This window comes from Phoenix dactylifera, chromosome 7, assembly GCF_009389715.1.
Source record: "Phoenix dactylifera cultivar Barhee BC4 chromosome 7, palm_55x_up_171113_PBpolish2nd_filt_p, whole genome shotgun sequence".
NCBI classification, from domain to species: domain Eukaryota; kingdom Viridiplantae; phylum Streptophyta; class Magnoliopsida; order Arecales; family Arecaceae; genus Phoenix; species Phoenix dactylifera.
In genome coordinates, this window is record NC_052398.1 from 2,798,390 (window position 1) to 2,818,138 (window position 19,749).

At 48.8% G+C, this 19,749-nt stretch overlaps 1 protein-coding gene across 1 annotated transcript; it reads right to left on the reverse strand.

The window, feature by feature from the left end:
* Positions 1–13,320: 13,320 nt before the first annotated feature.
* Positions 13,321–14,478, reverse strand: LOC103719045 (RING-H2 finger protein ATL14-like). Its single transcript, XM_008808111.4, has one exon. It carries the CDS (start codon positions 14,210–14,212, stop codon positions 13,709–13,711), a length of 504 nt encoding a protein of 167 aa, XP_008806333.1. The 5' UTR covers positions 14,213–14,478; the 3' UTR covers positions 13,321–13,708.
* Between the last annotated feature and the right edge of the window lie 5,271 nt (positions 14,479–19,749).

Here is a 19,749-nt window from a genome sequence, read left to right on the forward strand (position 1 = left end):
TGAGTAGCCGGCAGGCAGTTCGCCACCAACTTCGCTGCCAGCCGGCGCCAGTGACGAACGTCAGACTCCCTCCTCGACATCAAACAGAAAGAGGGGGAGCCCCTCAAGGAGTACCTGGACCGCTTCACCGCCGCCACATGGGAGGTTCGCGAGCTGGACCAGTCGATGGCTATGTCGGCTCTGAAGACTGGGGTTCGCTCCTACCGATTCCTCTTCTCCATCGAGAAGAGCTTCCCGGCCGACTTCACTGAAATGTTGGCCCGAGCCCGGAAGTATGCCAAGGCCGAGGAGGCAGTTGCATCCAGGCGGGGGGCAATTGAGCCCGCCTCCAAGAAGCAGAAGAAACGCCGCGAGGAGCGCGGCCGACAAAGGAGCCGATCCCCCCGCCGAGAGAAAAACCTCCCCAGACTGAGAAGTCCGCCCCGACAGCAGAGGCGATCTCAGCAAAGGACCCCTCCTCGGCCGAGGTCCCCACCACGGCCTCGGACGTACCCGGGAAAGTACGAGAACTACACACCCGTCAACGCTCCCCGGGCCGAAATCCTGATGGAAATCGAGGGTCGGGACTTCTTCCGACCCCCGCCTCCTATGCGAGACACGGGATTCCCCCGGAATCCCAGGAAGTATTGCCGCTTCCACCGAGATCGTGGGCACGACACGGAGGACTGCTACCAACTCCGGGATGAGATAGAAGCGCTCATCCGACGTAGAGTACTCAACCGGTTCGTGAGGAACCGACCTGAGGAAAGGAGGCCGGCGGAGAATGTCGCACCAACCGAAAATTCGCGCGACAACAGGCCCATCGCCGGCACCATCAACATGATCGGGCGGGCCTCGACAGGGACGGCCGCCCTGGAAGCACTCCCGAAGCGCCCACGTACTAGTGAAGTCATCTCGTTCTCGGATGAGGATTTAGAAGGGGTCGAAACCCCCCATGATGACGCTGTGGTCATCTCTATGATTGTAAATAGGTTTGATGTAAAGCGTGTCCTAGTTGACAATGGAAGCTCAGCCAACATTTTGTATTATCATGCCTACCAAAAATGGGATTGACAGAAGGGCATCTCCGGAGAGTCAATGCCCCGTTGGTTGGGTTTACCGGAGATGCAGTCCCGGTTGAAGGTGAGGCTAGCTTCCTTGTCACAGTCGGCCTCGCCCCCCGGGAGAGCACAGTGAGGATGGACCTCCTGGTGGTCCGTCTGCCCTCGGTCTACAACGCCATCCTTGGGCGCCCAGGGCTAAATGCCCTTCGAGCCGTGGTTTCAACTCGCCATTTGCTCATGCGGTTCCCCACCGACCAAGGAGTAGGCGAGGTCCGCGGAAACCAGCTGGTCGCCAAGCAATGCTACATGGCGGCCCACACAGTAAAGCAACCAGCCGAGGCGCCGGACCACTCGATGGGCCCTTCGCTGCCCATAGAAACCCTCGATGCGAGGGACACCCTCTGGAAGAAGCAAGTAGAGCCCGGTGAGCTCCTTATTCAAATCCCACTACAAGAAAATTTTTCCGAGCTAACTGTGCAGGTTGGCTCCGGCCTCGGCGCCCGCGAGAGGGATTGCCTCGTCAGCTTCCTGCGGGACAACGCTGACGTCTTCGCCTGGTCGCCCGAGGACGTGCCAGGAATAGACCCTGAGGTCATGGTCCACCGACTCCAGGTGAGACCGACCAGCAGGCCTGTAAAGCAGAAGAAAAGAGGCTCCGCCCCGGAACGACAACGAGCTGCGGCTGAGGAGGTGGACAAACTCCTCGGGGCCGGCTTCATCCGGGAGGTCTCCTACCCGGACTGGCTCGCCAACGTAGTCCTCGTAAAGAAGGCCAATGGAAAGTGGCGTATGTGCGTGGACTATACCGACCTGAACAAGGCCTGCCCGAAAGACAGCTTCCCCCTCCCGAGCATCGACCAACTCGTCGACTCCACTTCAGGACACCAGCTGCTAACCTTTATGGACGCCTTTTCAGGGTACAATCAAATCCGAATGGCGCCAGAAGACAAGGAGAAGACGGCCTTCATCACCGACAAGGGCACCTACTGCTACAAGGTGATGCCCTTTGGCCTGAAAAACGCTGGGGCCACATATCAGAGACTGGTCAGCCAAATTTTTAAAGACCAGATCGGCCGGAACATGGAAGTCTATGTGGACGACATGCTGGTAAAGAGCCGAGCGGCGGAACACCACATAGCCGATCTCAACGAGACATTCGCCAAGCTCAGAAGATATCAAATGAAACTCAACCCGGCGAAGTGCGCGTTCGGGGTCACCTCGGGCAAGTTCCTGGGTTTCATAGTGACCCAGCGCGGAATTGAAGTCAACCCGGAGAAAATCCGGGCACTGCAAGAGATGTCACCTCCAAAGACTGTTAAGGAGGTGCAACGGCTCGCGGGGCGGGTTGCCGCCCTGGGAAGGTTCGTCTCTCGGTCAGCCGAGCGATGCCTCCCCTTCTTCAAGAGCCTTAAACGGCCGAAAGACTTCCGGAGGACAGAAGAATGCCAGCAGGCCTTTGAAAAGCTTCGGAGCCTTCTGGCCTCTCCCCCGCTGCTCACCAAGCCCCAGAAAGGCGAGGTCCTTTACTTATATCTGGCTGTCTCCCCAGCTGCAGTAAGCTCAGTCCTCGTCCGGGAAGAGGACAAGCTCCAAAAGCCGGTCTATTACACCAGCCGGGTTCTCAGGGATCCTGAGACCCGATATTCTAAACTTGAGAAGACCATCTTCGCTCTCATCATCTCGGCTCGGAGACTCAGGCCTTACTTTCAAGCCCACACGATAGCTATATTGACCGACCAGCCTATGAAGCAAATACTGCAGAGGTCGGATCGTGCGGGGAGAATCGCCAAATGGGCGGTCGAGCTCGGGAAATTCGACCTCGAATATCGGCCCAGGCCGGCTATCAAAGCACAGATACTCGCCGACTTCATCGTGGAGTGCACCCTTCCGGACGACCCCGAGAGGCCACCCGAATCCTTAGAGGAGGCCCCGAGGCAGCCATGGGTCCTGCACTCGGACGGGTCTTCGACCTCGGAGGGTAGCGGGGCCGGACTCATCCTCACCAGTCCAGATGGAGTGGTGGCAGAGCAAGCTTTGCGCCTCGAATTCCCGGCCTCGAACAATGAGGCCGAGTATGAGGCTCTCATCGCCGGGCTCAAGCTGGCAAAAGAACTAAAAGTGGAAGACCTGACGGCCTTCAGCGACTCCCAGCTGGTAGTGAACCAGGTCCAAGGAGACTTCGAAGCTAAAGAGCCATCCATGCAAAAGTATCTCCAAAAGGTGCGGGAACTCGTATCTGCCCTGAATTCTTTCAATATTCGATACATCCCCAGAGCGGAAAACCTCAGGGCAGACCAGCTATCCAAATTGGCAACCTCCCGCATGAGCGAGCTTCCCAAGGGAACAGCGCTCGAGTATCTTCGGATCCCCAGCACGGAGGAACCCGAGCCCACCATGTGCATCGACTCCGAGCCAAGCTGGATCGATGGGCTCGTCTGCTACCTTCAGGACGAAACCCTACCTCACGACGAGACGGAAGCTCGCCGAATCAAGCGCCAGACCCCCCGGTATGTCTTATACGAGAATAGACTCTACCGGCGATCATTTACTTCTCCCCTCCTCAGATGCCTCCGCCCCTCCGAGACGGACTATACCCTCCGAGAGGTCCATGAAGGGATCTGCGGAAATCACCTGGGGGGTCAGGCATTAGCCCATAAGGTCCTGCGACAAGGGTATTATTGGCCCACACTCCAGAAGGATGCAACGGATTTCGTCCGGAAGTGCGATCGGTGCCAGCGAAACGCCAATGTCCAGCGCCGACCTTCAGCTCTGCTGACCTCCATCATCGCCCCCTGGCCGTTTGCCCAATGGGGGATCGACATCCTGGGGCCCTTTCCCCTGGCCACCGGACAGAGAAAGTTCCTGGTCGTCTCCATCGACTACTTCACCAAATGGGTCGAGGCCGAACCCGTCGCCCGAATCACCGAGCAAAAGATGCGAGACTTCGTGTGGAAGTCCATAATCTGCAGATTCGGACTACCCCGTATCCTTATATCTGACAATGGTCGACAATTTGACAATGTTCATTTCAGGGAATTTTGCTCTGAGCTCGGCATTGATCACCGTTTCACCTCAGTCGCTCACCCCCAGACAAACGGGGAAACTGAGGTAACTAACCGCACTATTTTGCAGGGGCTCAAGGCTAGGCTTGATCGGTCCAAAGGACAGTGGGTCGAGGACTTGTACAATGTCCTTTGGGCGTACCGGACCACGTTCCGACTGCCCACGGGAGAGACCCCCTTCAACCTAGCATACGGCACTGAGGCCGTCATCCCGTTGGAGATCGGCCTGCCTTCTCCAAGGGTGGAGCATTACGACCCCGACGCCAATTCTTTCCAGCTCAGGAGCAACTTGGACCTCGTCGAAGAGACAAGAGAGGTTGCCCGGGTCCGCATGGCGAGATACCAACAGCGAACGGCCCAATACTACAACTCTAGAGTCAAGCCCAAGCTCTTCAAAGTGGGGGACCTCGTCCTCAGGAGAGCCGAGGCTTCTCAACCAATTGAGCAAGGAAAGCTCGCCCCAAATTGGGAGGGGCCGTATCAGATCGCCCGGGTACAACGACCAGGGGCGTATAAATTAAAGTCCCTAGAGGGGACCCTGATCCCGCGAAGCTGGAACTCCGAGAATCTACGAATGTACTACCAGTAAAACCCCTAGGGGTTCAAGACAATCAGGACAATGGACTCAGCTTCTTTTTCGCAAACAATTCTCTTATCTTGATGGCTGTAATTCCCTTCTAATATTGGGTCGTCTGTGATCCTCAGATTCCCCGGCCAAAATCGGGATGCCTCGAGGCTCGACCGTAGAGTCCCAAACTCTCTCGACCTCGGGAAGAATCGCAGGACGACGAAATATCGACTTGGCGCGAAATTCCCTCGGCTAAGGTCAGAATGCCCCGGTTCGTCGGGATGCCCCGGTTATAGGGATGCTCGAGACGTCAATCTATGAGCACGGCCCTCTCTGACCAGACGAGCTCGGCTCGTTCTCCTACCTCGACTAAGGTCGGGATGCCCCGAGGGTCGACCGTAGAGAACCAGACTCCCTCGACCTCGGGAAGGCGCCGTGAGGGGTGGAAAGGGTGGCTCCACCCGGGGCGCCACGAAGTGGACCCTCGGGAGCGGTCGACGATCTCCGATCCCCGAAGCGAGCGATCCCTCGACTAAGGTCGGGATGCCCCGAGGGTCGACCGTAGAGAACCAGACTCCCTCGACCTCGGGAAGCGTCGCAGGTCGGTAGAGCGTGCCTAGACCCGCCGACTTAACGAACGATCCCTCGACTAAGGTCGGGATGCCCCGAGGGTCGACCGTAGAGAACCAGACTCCCTCGACCTCGGGAAGAAGCCGTAAGGGGTGGAAAGGGTGGCTCCACCCGGGGCGCCACGAAATGGACCCCCGGGAGTGGTCGACGATCCCCGATCCCCGAAGCGAGCTATTCCCCGACTAAGGTCGGGATGCCCCGAGGGTCGACCGTAGAGAACCAGACTCCCTCGACCTCGGGAAGCGTCGCAGGTCGGTAGAGCGTGCCCAGACCCGCCAACCTGACGAACGATCCCTCGACTAAGGTCGGGATGCCCCGAGGGTCGACCGTAGAGTCCCAAACTCCCTCGACCACGGGAGGCACCACAGGTCAGCAAAGCGTCCACGGACTCGCCGACCCGACGCAAGATCCCTCGACCAAGGTTGAGGCGCCCGAGGTCCTACCATGGGGTCTGAAACTCCCTCGACCTCGCAGAGAGCTACAATTCAATAAAGCCTCGCCAAATCCTCTCAACCTTGGTGGGCGCTGTTGGGTCCGTGAGAAACCCGAGCCCCCCTTTAAGTCAAAATGACTCCGGAGGTCAACGAGGAAAGGAGGCAACCTACTCCACCACGCGAAGCGTGACTCGGAGAATGCAAGAGGTACATCCAGCTAGACGCCCTCCTTGTTAAATTTTATCTACATATTGCTGAGCGGAATCCCAACGTTGGAGTCTTATTTCGCCCCAAAGTCGGGCCTCTCCAATGGGTCGGCTTAAGATCGACCCCCTAATTACATTATGCAGGCTCCGTTCGTCAAGTCTCCGCAATCTGTACGAAGGCTTCATAAATTAGGGCCCAACTCGGCTGTTCTACGTAAACTCCGACATCTAGCTGAGAAAGTGGTCCCGACCACGAGTGTGTCAGCCAAACATGGATACCAAGGCAATTTTTGGAAATCCCAGCCTTGCTCACCGAGTTCTCGGCAGAGTCCGAGAACGATAACTACGAAAGCCTTCGACGATGACTTACTTATTAGCCCGCGCTCCCTACGAGGGGTTCGGAGTTAAGTTCGGAAACCCGACTAAAATCTCCGAATGGCAGCAGGCATAGACCTAGTCCGGTCTTACTTGAAGGGCTGAGGCCCGACCTAGAGGCCTCGGGATTTCCCTAAAGGCTAAACGTGATGACTTCCACGATTCTTAGATCCGAGCTATGGGACTTAGAGGAATTTTCTAAAAAACCTAAGACTCGGAGCTCCTTTTGGTCGGAATGACTGGAACCCGAGAAGGCTAAGACATAGCCCGGGGAAAGGGGACAACTTCGTTAAGCAACCCAAAAACTAAGATGTGAAGTTAGAGGTCATCGAGGCAGTTAGCTAAGGCTCTAGCCTCGTTCGCAACAAAAAAGAAAGACAAACACATAATGATGAAAGTGTTTTTCATTAACAGAAGGCCGAAGGCCGATTACAAAATTGGAGGTCGACCATTTAAGAGCCGACCTCGGATACAATGAAAAAGAAAGGAAAAATACGCTAAGTCCTAAGCGGCGGGAGCAACGTCCGGGGGTCGTCCGGCACGTTGATGATCTCGAGGTTTTCAGCCGGCACAGGCTCGGGGTCGGGGGCAGGGGCCTCGGGTACCGCCTCCGGGACGGCGTCCGTCTCGGCCGCCGGAGCCGCCTCTATGGTGCCAACCGCCTCGGCCACCCCCGTCGAAGGCTCGGTGGGGTCTTCTTCGTATATCCCCGCCTCGGATGTCAAAATGGCGGGGAGGGCTTCCACGTCGGACCCCAGGCCCAGGTCCTCCCTCGGACGGATCGTCGAGAGGTCGTATTGAGGGCAGTACCGGCGCATCTGAGCCCGGAAGTTCTCGAAACCTCGGAGGAACCCGTCCACTGTCTCCTCCTCCAACATGTCGCGGAACTCTTGCGACTCCTTGAAGAGCTCCACGGCATGTTCGGCTCGCTCGAGTGCCCTCCTCTCCCGGGCCTCAAGTTGCTCGATTCGGAGGCGGGAGACCCCGTCCTCATGCCTGAGGGCCGCGACCTCGGCCTGGACCTCCCCTAAGCGCGCCTCCGTGCCGCGCAAGGCCGACCTGGTTAGGGCATGGGCGGCCTTCTCCTCCCCGAGCCCCTCCGCCATAGCGAGGCGCTCAGCCTCGGTGGCCGCCCACCGAGCCTCGGCCGCGGCCAACGCCGCCTCCAGCTCGGCGACTCTTTTCTTGGCCGGCTCTAGCTGTCGGCCGAGCTGTCGGACTTCTTCCCGACACCCGTGGGCGATGAACGCCAAGGTGTCGAGCTCGAGAATATGCTGAAAAGGAAGAGACGAGGGTATTGTGAGTTGAAAAGCACACAAGTACGCTAGTAACTCAAGAAAATTAAGAAGGAAGCTTACCCGGGCAGTGTTGCAGTAAGCGCTGCCAACGACCTCCTCCAGCGAAACATTCCGGAACACGGCCCGGTCCGCTGGAAGTACCGCACGCCGCAACATGGAGCGCGCGACCTCGGCATCCTGAAAGGCCGAGCTCCCCTCGGGAATAGGGGAGTCCGGCTCAACCGACTCTTCTCGGAAAGCCCGGGAAGAGCTCGGCACGACCGGGCCCGAGGTCCCGGAGCCGCTCGCTTCGGGGCCTCGAGCAAGCCCGGGTTCTGGCTGCTGCGGGGCCATGGACGACTCCCCCCGCTGGGCAAGGGGGGCAGGGCAAGGAGGGGCCGACGGGCCCGCATCACTAACGACCCGCTCCCGCCTCGGGTCGGCTGCAGGGGCCCCCGCCTCGGGGCCACTCGTGCCGGCTGAACTGGAGGCGTCGTCCGACCTCGCCCTCTTCCGGGGCTGGGGCCTAGCTCCCCCGACCTCGGCCTCTCGCCTCCTCAGGCGAGAGAAAAGTGATGTGTTGCTGGTCGGCAGGCGGGGAATATCTGAAATCAAAATTTCGTTAAGTATCAGACCAGTGACAGTAAAAGCAAAGAACGAAGAAAAAATAAATAATGTAACCACCCTTACCCTCGGGGCGCGCCGAGCTCAGACCTACGCTCGCCAGGGCGTCCTCCCGCAGGAGCTCGGTCAGGTCGTTGCCCCTCCCGAGGGCTCGCACGGAGTCCAGGGTCCTCGGCTCCCTCCTCAAGGGCTCGGAGAGCTTATTGAGGGTCTTCAACCGAGGGTTCCCCCACCTCGGGTCGAACCCCCAAGGCGCCTCGGACGCCAGGAAGAAAAACTTCCCCTTCCACTCATGAATCGAGGAAGGGGCACCCTGGAAGAGTGACATACCGCCCCGAAAGGCGAAGTATAGCCACCCTGCATCCGCCGGGTTCTTCTTTAACAGAAAACACCGGCGGAAGAGGCCTACCGAGATCGGGATCCCGTGCCCGAGGCACAGGGACAAGAACCCGATTATGGTCCTCCACGAGTTCGGAGCCAACTGCGCCGGGACGAGCTGGTACTCGGCCAACAGCTGGCTCACGAACTCGTGGGCGGAAAAACGCAGGCCAGCCCAAAGTGTCTCGCGGTAGACCGCGATCCGACCTGGGGGCGGCTGCGTCACCCTGTCCTCCGGCCCCGCAGTTTCAAGACGAAACCCGGGCTGGAAGAAGAACCGGGAGCGTCCGACCTTGGGTCACGCCGCGTGTCCGTTTTAAACCCCGTAACGGCACACTCATTAATGAGCGAGAAGCCTCGATTACGGGATTGAGGCACCGCCTCGGCGAGCCCGAGGACCCCCATCATTAATCCGCCGTAAGGCGATCCTGGCGATTCAAGAGACGCCACCTCCGCTTCAAGAAGCGTAATGATACGAGCTTCATCATAAGCTCACTGAATGAAGCAACCTCGAGACGCCAAAGGGCGCAGGTTTCACCATGAAAGCTCCGAGAAGCGCAAGGGGGCGGACGAGACTCGCCCCCCAACCTCAGTGACAGACTTTACTTCCCTCGTCCGAGCCCACAAGTCGCTCGAACTCGGAAGTCGGGGGGTAGTGTTGGGGGGAATAAGATTTTTTTCCAAAATGACATAAATACCCCTAAGAAGCCGTACAACTTCCGACCCCAGACGGCCGAAGTCGGCGTCCGACTTCGGAACGCCCGACCTCGAGACCTCCGACCTAAGAAAAACTCCGATGTTCGAGGTCTACTCTTGTCAGCCACCTACTACGGCCGTGCGCCTCAGAGGTCCGGCCGAGGACCATACCCTGACATTTATTGCGCATGGTCGCTGTAACCCTCCGGCTTACTCCATAATAAATGCGGATCTCCGGCTTACTCCACAATAAATGCGGATCTCCGGCTTACTCCACAATAAATGCGGATCTCCGGCTTACTCCACAATAAATGCGGATCTCCGGCTTACTCCACAATAAATGCGGATCTTCGGCTTACTCCATAATAAATGCGGATCTCCGACTTACTCCACCATAAATGCGCATGGCTCCTGTCATCTACGGACTCTCAGCTCTCCACGGCAAATCAGCCCAGCAGAGTCTAGTCAACTATGATAAGTCTCCGATCTCGGCCATACCTCCGACACCAATGCAATAATTCGTCTGACAGCGTGCTAGTTCGGGTTATACGACGCCCTCACCGCCGACATCAGAGCAATGATTCGCCTGACCATGCGCCGACCTGAACAACATGCCGAGCCGTACTACGGCCTCGCCCTGTTACATCGCAGGTAAACCGACCCCCGCCTATAAAAGGGAGCCTTGGCCTCTCAGGAGGGGGGGAAGATTGATACACTCTACAGACATTATTTATCTCCCTTTCTACACTATTTGCCCCCTCCCTGACTTGAGCGTCGGAGGGCCGGTGGCGGAAAAACCGGCCACCGGTTTGTGTGCAGGCACCCGGACGGAGGACGCCGCCAACTGACGGATCGCCGCTTCGCCAGGAGGACCTGCCGCCCCTTCTCCCCGACTGCCCCAGACGGAGGACGCCGCTCGCCGACGGACCGCCGCCCCACCGTGAGAACTCATCGCCGCTCCCTCTCCTCGACCGAAGACTGCCCCCGGGTCCAATTTCCAGCAACAAATACAAATATGAAATATTAGTCAGATGGAAAAAAAATTAATCGTATTTGTTTTAAATGGATATAGATACAATCGGATAGTGTGAGCATGGATATAAATAAAGATATAAGTCGGTTAATTAAACTTTACAGCCACAAAATTTAAAATATTACTAAATAGAAGATAAATTAAGTTAATAGATAATGTGTTGGTGTAGTCATTTTTTTATTAAAAGTTGATGAGTATTACATAAAATTAAATGGGACTATAAATAGATTTGGATACTCAGATGTAGATCAGTTGTCTATCTATATCTATATTCATTTTTCTCTAGTGGATATGATGGATAATAATCTGATGCTCAAATTTCTATTCATATTCAGATAAATTCGAATACGAGAATAGATTTAGATGGACATCAATTTAATCCATTTTCACCTCTAATTTCCAACCTTGTTAATTGAGTTATTAATTACAATATTAATAAATCCAATTAGGCTAACATCACCAAGCCTACTACTGCCGCTCAAGACGAGAGAGAGAAAGAGAGAGAGAGAGAGAGAGAGAGAGAGAGAGAGAGAGTGCGTGAATGACACTTAGCTACAGGGCGGCAAGCTCTCTGGCCGAGAACCCTTGGATTTTTAGATTTCACAATCCCAAGCTACGATGACATGGCAAGCTTATTATATGGCGCCTCTCCTCTAATTTTGAGGCCCGGCCCGGCCAGCTGAGCCTAATATCTTGGGTGGGCCAAGCCCGCTCAAAAAGCTTCGGGCTTGAATGGGCCCCACAGGCCACTTGATTTTTTTTTTTTTTGTTTGTTGGTGGTACAACGGCAGCTCACATATGACTGGTGTGAAACTGTGAATGCAGCTAACAAAATCAGAAAAAAAATAATCATACAATAGAGTAGGAACCAACATATGGTTCACCCAAATGAAGTCCCAAATTGATGGGTCACAAAAGACCATCCAATCCAATCAGTAGCCCTATTTGCCTCCCTGCTCCTTGCCTCTCCCTTTTCTTCCACAAATGATTACCCAGACGATGTACAAGTAGCCGAGGTTGGGCAGAGGAAATGACATCTCGGAGGATCAAGTCCCTTCTCCCAGTTTCTCTTTTATTTTTCATGCTAAAAAAAAAAAAAAATCGAAAGTTATCCCCTGAGGCATCGAATTGAGACAGGGCTGGGATAATTAGTTATCCCTAGGATAATTGCCAACTGAAACGATTGACCGTCGACCCCAACAATTCGGTCATAGCCTCGATAACCAAGGATTCAGCGGTTCCATGGTTCCATGGTCCCACCGCATATTTTGTAATGACCGAAAATCTTATTCCAGCAAAAAGTAATTACCAAGACAAAGGTATTTTTATCTTTTTATCTCCAAGTAATCGTAGAAGTGTTTATTGTTTAATAACATTCTACGCAAATACAGATTCAGATTTATCTAGCTTTATTCTAGAATTAATAATACCTATTAAGAATAATACAAATAACCCACTTTAGATTTCTCATATGTTGCTGGAAATACTGGACAAATACTTATGTCGTTTTATTTCTTGCTCCTATTTACTTGCTTGCTTCTAATTCTTGTGTGGTTGCTTAACATTCAATCATCTTGTGGTTAAAATATCTAGGCTGCTCTTATTTCTCTTCTTCTTGGTAATATTGTTAAGAAATGGAGAAATGATTGCATATGTTGCTTAAGAGGATGTCAACCATGCCATCTCTGCTGCTCGTAAAGCATTTGATGGACCATGGTCAAGGATGACTGCTTACCTACTACTCTGCAACCACTGCTTCACTAAATCTTTTTTGCTTCATTCACAGGAATACAGGATCTTATAACACTATCAGAAGTTGTATCACTTATGATTTATGATCTTCTGTTGATTACAGTTACGGTTATTGCTTTGCGAATTTGATTGAAAAGTATAATGATGAGATTGCGTTACTTGAGACAGGATAATGGGAAACCTTATGAGCAGGCTGCCTTGATAGAAATACCAGTGATGGCACTTATATTTCAAAGTTATGCTGGTAAAATTTATAGCAGCAAATTCTCTTTTATGCGCCTGATTTAAACATCGATAATCTTAATCTACCAGACCATTTGACATTGATAATCTTAATCTAATAGACCATTTGCAGGTTACCATATCTCTTTCAATTTTACCATTTCCTATTTTAGCCAGTATTCGAATTATCTGCAATTAAATTGCAGGCAAAGAAATGGCCCCTGCGAGCAATTGGTCCAGCCCCATGCCGATAGCCACCATCGCCTCTGCTTCTCAATGTTCTCAAGATTGTTTCAAGGAGAGCTGCTCTTTGGATTCCTTCTTGGTTTTCTGTTCTCATTGCTCGCTCGCCCATTAATTATTATGTCCATTGTTGAGGTTGTCTTATCTAGTTTTTGTCATTTCAGTTACTTCTTTCCTCCATGGAAACTACTTCTACTTGAACAATTCAGACACCATTTCTCACAAAAGAACAGTGTCAATGCACCATACTTGGATTGCAAATGAAGAAATACAGGTGCTAGTCCAAAGAAACTTTTCTTTGGATTCAGTAATTCATCCTGTTTTAACAAACTTACAAAACATGGCAACAAATAAATGGAAGAAAACTTTTTGGATTTCAAAATACGAGCCTTGGTCTCATATTTTGTTTATGAAACACCCCAGCGTTTAGATGAATCAAAGACTATGTACGACGCTAGCATGGAAAGCCGATGGAAAAATCAAGGAACAGAATTCGTTTGACATTTGATTTTTCAAAGGACACGCTTCCTGTAGTGTTTCCCTGAAATGATGCATATTATAGACCTAGCTGATATGTATTCTACCATGTCACTAATGAACTACTGGCGAGGGAGATCTTCTTGTAACTATTACTTTTTAATCAACCCTGTTGGATTTAGACCCTTCTTTAAGGCCTTGGAGGCATCATCTTGATGAGAACCTAGCCAAGAACATGCAAACAAAAGAGCCATCAGGCTGCCTTTCTTTACAAAGATCAATAGCTCAACAGCAGAGTGATTGTAGCTCAATTTCCAACTCTTGACCGAACGAGACATGTTCCAACTCTTCTAAAAAAAAAAAATCCCGAAGCATCGTATCGGCTGTTTTCCCTCTTATCCTTTCATCTGGGATCCAAGAAACCTTTGGAAGATTTACTAGATGCAAACAATTTAAACTCGCAGCCTAAAGCAGAAACTTACAGAAACATTCACAATGGCACTTTAATTATCATATAGCCAGAATAGCCAAAACTTTTAAGAAGCTAGATATTTTGCAGCCCTCCGAATCTTCTCTCGGCGAATCCACATTTTTATACAATAAAACTGGGGAGGCTACATTTTATTGACCATATATCAGATTGTACGTACTTGCAGCAGCTACTGAATTAGCCGTTCCAAAGTACAACTTAGAAACGAGGAGGATTAGCGCTCACCGGAAATCCCATCACGACGCCACTGGCAAACCGGTCCTGCTGATCCTTGAAGCCGTTGCCCCCCTTCCGGCGACCGGCCATAGTCCGGCAAATCGGGCAAATCGGAGTTGTGAGCAACCAAGAATCCACACACTGTGCATGAAAACTGTGCTTGCACAGAGGGAGCAATCTGCACCTCTCGCCCACCTGAAAGCTCTCCAAGCAGACGGCGCAGTCGACCGAACCGCCGCCCTCCTTCTCTCCGGCGGCGTCGAAGTCATAGCAGGGGAGCTTCTCCAGCTCATCCGGGGATAAACCATTGCTCGCGCCGCCCCTCTCCTCCCTGGAGATGGTGAGAAACCATCTCTGAAAGGCCCTGCCTACAATACGTACGTGAAGCACCACCAGGACGCTTATGGCGATGAAGAAGAGCGCGATCGAGATAATAATGGCTATCAGCATGACCTGGGTGGCGATGCCCAGCAGCCTGGTCGTCATTCCAGCTAGCTGCCTCTCTTGTCACCAAACTCTGTGCTTCAACTTCCCATGGCGATGCCCCTTCCGCTTCTTTGGTAAAGAAAAACAGCTCCAGACTTCAAACCAACACCCAAGATGGGTAGGCGGGGAGAGGTGAGATGGGAGTTTGGGAAAGGCGGAATGGAAGGGATGGCGATGAAGGAGAGATGAATGCAGTATCGCGAATGCGGTAGGTGAACCGAACAGCGTTCTGGACACGAAGCAGTCGCCAGCCGGTGCATGCCCACGGTGTTTCCCTTACAAATGGAAAAAAACGTGAATCTTGAGAGGACCACCCAAGATAAAAATATATAAATTTGTAATTTAAATTTATAATATTCAGCTTACTTAGATTTTCATTTTATTTTTTTTAAAAAAAGTAAGAAGATCGATGACGAGTACTGTAGAGGGATGGAAAGATCAGCGTTTTGTTCGAGGAGAAGAACAACAATAATGCTTTGTGGGGTAGAAAACCTTTGTTCTTACTTTCTTTCCAAAACACTCCATGTGACTGTAATAATAAAAAGCATCCAAGATGGCCGCAGGATCGCAATAGATCTATTTTTATATGACAGAATCTAAAGATCTTTAAGAAAGCATGCTCTTCTCATAAATGACAGCAAAAAAAACTTATTAATATTATTTTTTTAGTAAACCAGAATCATTAAACCAGTATAGAGTAAATATATCCACAAGCATTTGAAAATAAAATGTCTAGTAATTTAGAAGAAATGTCTCTCGCAATCATGTATGATCGGCAATATACTACAATTGGTTGCAATATATAGCGGTACAGATTATTCTTTTATTTTAGAACTCATGTTGCATAGTTAAATACCCGCTCATTGAGAAATAATATGATGAAAATATGAAATAAATATTAAGGGCATGAAATAAAATTTACTAGATTCTGCCACTGCCAAATAGCCAAAACTTGTGAAATAAGTTGGGGTTGTGATTATTTTTACCTATAAAATGGGATTACATTTATGCATTTCTATTTCTGGTTTCATGCTAGATCTAAACTCATTTCCTACCTAAAGACCCGGACAAAGGAATAATAAATTTCAAGTGGCCATCTCTTGTCATCTTTCCCTACCTACCCCATATTTGTGGAACTATTCTATTCATATGTGCTGCCAAAAGCACATGCATTGGTAAAGCGGTGTCGGTAGAATCAGCGATTTATTTTGTTTGCTCTACTTCATTAGGGATGTGTTGAGTGTAGCAAAATACGAACTAGATCTTTACTTAATAATAAAGCCGGTTGCAACATCCCCAGTGGCCCTGCCTTCAATTATTTTCCGTAAAAAATTCTGGCTTGGGGCTCAAAGGCTTGGCTTCTTCTCTAACGGAAGAATCCGCGTGGAGGCAGACAGGGTGCGGGTTTGGAGATCAAAGTAGCTGCATTCGTTACTTTTTAAATTTTTTGGATATATCTATATATATATATATATATATATATATATATATATATATATATATATATATATATATATATATATATATATGTTATGTATGATGCTTCTGTTTTTAGAAAAAAAAAAAAAAGCTGCATTCTTGTGTCGTTGGATGGAATGGGCCCACAACACAAAAAAAAAGGGCCCATTCCCAAGCTTTTACTGTTGTTTGACGATTAGGAAATCCGTCGCTCATGTCCTTTTATAGCGCCCGAGCGCAATACGGATATGAAAGCTATCACATGGACCCTCTGTTGTTATTTTGACCCCACCCTCGGGGCACGATTTTTTGGTTTATCTTGAAAAGGACTGTATTACGAAGAGGTCATTAGTACCTGCTACGATGATGAGAGGTCTTGGATGATATTCGTTGTTTGGGAGCCCCATCCTTCCGCTTTATAAGATAAATTTCGATGGTAGTATGGTTGATTGGGAAAATGAAAGAGATGCATAGTTCATGGTTAGAAAGCTACTCCTAATTTATTGCGGCTACTGGCCATCAATAGAGCTGAGAAGGGCATAGGAGGGGATCAGGTATACGGCCCTCATATTGTGAGCTAACCACATGTTTCTCGAGGGAGACTTCGGCGGTGAACTCGGTAGTTTTTGAGGTTTACCTAACAAGCAAATGGGCATTCTTTACTCTCGGCTACTTGAAGGCTTGTCAGGACATATATTTCCTTTAGCACTATTTATGTGTATCAGAGGTCAATAGAGCGGCAGGCTGGATGACCTCTTTTGTGGTATAGCACTCTGATGGCAGGTTGTGGGAGGATTAGTTCCGAGTAGAGCTGATCACGGGCCTTCTGGCCCGCCAGCCCGGTCCGGAATTTTTCGGGCTTGGGCATTAAAAAAAAAAGGCACATGGGTTGGGCTCGGGCAGGAAAAGCAGCCCAACCAAAAAATTGGGCTGGGCCTGAAAATTTTTAAAAATGGTCCGGCCCGGTCCGTGTTTAAAAATAAAAGTAAAAATATACATCCAGTTTTAGAGAGCTCATTAAGCTGTTGGGTCATTCTGGCCCATTTCCAGATTCCAAACAAAGAAAAAATCGGACCTGTCAGATCAGGCCTGGGATCAGATTTATAAAGTCGGGTCGGATCTGGACAAAAATTTAAGCCCGACAGTCGGGCCGAGCCAGGCCCGGGCATAGCCATCGGGCCTAATTTTTGCTATAGAGCCCGGCTCAAGCCGGGTTTTGATTAACTCTAGTTCCGAGGTTTTCTTTTTTTTTTCTGATTTTACGAGATGTCTTCGTGTCACGTTTTATAAAAAAAGAAAAAAACTGCAGGAATGACACGGCGATATAAAAAAAAATCTCTTTCTCGGATAGGTATAAAAAAATATAAAATATATAAATAAATCTATCTCATCCTATAAGCTTAAATTTATGGGATAAATGGTGATTTTAATATGGTATCAAAGTGTGCTTAAGTTTTTGGAATAAGCGATAATTTTAATGAAAACCAGGATGATATTGTAATGGCCATATGGGTCACATTTCCAATAACAAACTCAAGGCTCGTCTGCTTTTACTGAAGAATTTATATGGATGACGGAGGGATATCAAAGAAAAATCTCCCTCTCACACGCACACACTCACATGCGCATATACATATTGAAACCAGGATGATGTAGTAATGGCCATATGAGTCACGTTTCTAGTCCGGTCTTCCGTCTTTCTTTCTTTTCCTTTTGTTTATACCCAGATCCGGTTTACTGGCAGAAGAAGCCGTCTTGCCACATTTGTTTACAGAGCATTAAATAGGAACATAGGTGACAAATTCAAGAGGAGGCGTACATGTATACGCGTGATATTTTCAAGTTAGAGTATCCCATGGGATGGCCTGGATCCAATTAGCTTATAAGTATTTTGGTGCCTGGACGGATATCTACGTTGGACTATAATGTTCCGTATTCCTCCTCCTCTTTTCTTCTTTTTTCTTTTCAACGGTAGCCATGCAGATGTGAGTACAACCAACAAAATTAAAAAAAAGAAGATAACACAAGGAATGAGACGCTCGTGTTTTCCTTCTTGTAGATATGTGTGGCCCACGAGAGACCATTCTCGTCTAGAAGTCTGCAAACATCGCGTAACAGTTCGAATTTACGTCGAGATCCGATTCTGTATTCACTCTATCACCGTAACCGAGTCTCTCTCGAGCAAAATGCGATCCTCCCCTTCATAATCTGAAGTTGAGGGCAGGCTTCTAATAGTATTTGTAGAAGGATGTGGTAGGTTTCTTGAAATCATAAACTAAAAAATGAACCGAGCTGTAGCCGGTAGATGCAACGCAACGCACTTCCAAGTAGAAACTTGGATTGTGTATTTTTTTTAACATATTGAGACTTAAAAAAATTATAATATGGATATGCCTCCCTTCTTTTTAATAAAGAATAAAAAAAAGAAATGCTTTTTAAAGTATTTAACATAGGTAATTTTATTGGAAGGGTTTTCCTCTCCTCGTATATCAAATAAACTGTTAAACTTATCCATTATTGGTATGCAACCACAACATTTTCCGTTATGATAGCAGAAATGAGTAATTTTATGATGACAAAACTGTGGGGAGAAGAAACCTTCAAAATTTTCTACTTCTAAAAAGAAATAGCATGCTTTGATGGGTATATACCACGAAGAAAAAGTATTGAAGGATATTTTTTTCCTGAAGTATGTGTCACGGTAACATGAATATTTAACAATCCGAAGCAAGCCGTGTCTTCACAATAATACCCTCCAAAGACCTCTCCCTAATAATCTATAGAAGGAAAAAAAAAATTAATGCACATAAATGACTAATTACAAACAAAGATCATGACCACATATTATAAGTCACTTTCCATAATATTTTTAAAGTTTTTTTTAAAAAATATTAACTTTCCTGGAGTCAAACTTCTAAAGGATTGAATGAACTATGCATCCTCTTTGCTTAAAATAAAAAAAAATAGAGAGAGAAAAAAAAGCTTCAAGGCAATGCCCGAGTGCATGCCTAATTCGCAGAAAGTGGTAAGCTAGAAATAAGCAAAGAGGATATTCCTACATGATTGGGCTGAAAATTTAGAAAGTTATTCATGTGTTTGATTGGATATAAAGAAATTAGTAAAGATCTATTTGAATATTCCAGTATGATTGGGCTGAAAATTTTATAGAAATAAGATCTTTTGGCTCATATATTTTACATTTTCTAAGATCCTATGATCCTATCCAACTGGAGCCCAGTTCCCAGCATTTGGGCTGTACGTAAAGTTTTTTTTTTTTCCACAGAATTTTGGCTGATGGGTGTTTTGTTGTTACATGATTATGCTTAAAGGAATAGCTCATTCCATGAATCCTATAAAATTTTCAGCCTAGCTGGGTGTCAATATCCAAATTGACCTCAAAATTAAACTTTAAATCATTTTGAGAGAAAGTATCTAAAGTCTCTCTAGGATAATGGGAGACTGTCCCGTTGGTTACACCATAACGTCCAAGTGATTGCAGGCTAGGCTTTATCATGCATTGCACCGGATGAAAAGAAAAACTAGTACGTGATGAGCTTCTGTACTAGAATTATATGAATCATTCGGTGTAGCAAAAAAAATAAAAAATAATAAAAAAAAAGAAAAAACTAGTACGTGATGAGCATGAACAAAAGAATGGAAAGTTGGGTTGGATTTAGATAAAGAGCTCGAAAAAATTGAATATCTATGGCGTCACGCAAGTCAGTGTGATCACCATGTCGTGAATGTGACATGACTGTTTGAGACATTTAATGCCCGAATATACACTGGAGACTGATGCAAAATAGTGCTGATGGATTTAGGTGTCGTTATCGAAGAAAGCACCTGATTAATGATTTCGAAATCAAATAAGCCATCCGACAAAGTTGAGTCATGAATAGAACCAACACATATATCGGTCTTGCCCCGATGAAAACTGCTTATGCTGAGAAAACCGGTCAAATGACACTGCATTTAACGACTAAATAGCTTAAATAAATAGATTATTTTGGAGATAAAAATATTTCTATTACAGTACAAAAACCATGCAACTATTTTGCATCGTGGCATTGTTCGCATTT

Bases quoted from the DNA above. Each gene is read 5' to 3' on its own strand.
- LOC103719045 (XM_008808111.4), bottom strand. From the start codon at position 14,212: ATGACGACCAGGCTGCTGGGCATCGCCACCCAGGTCATGCTGATAGCC.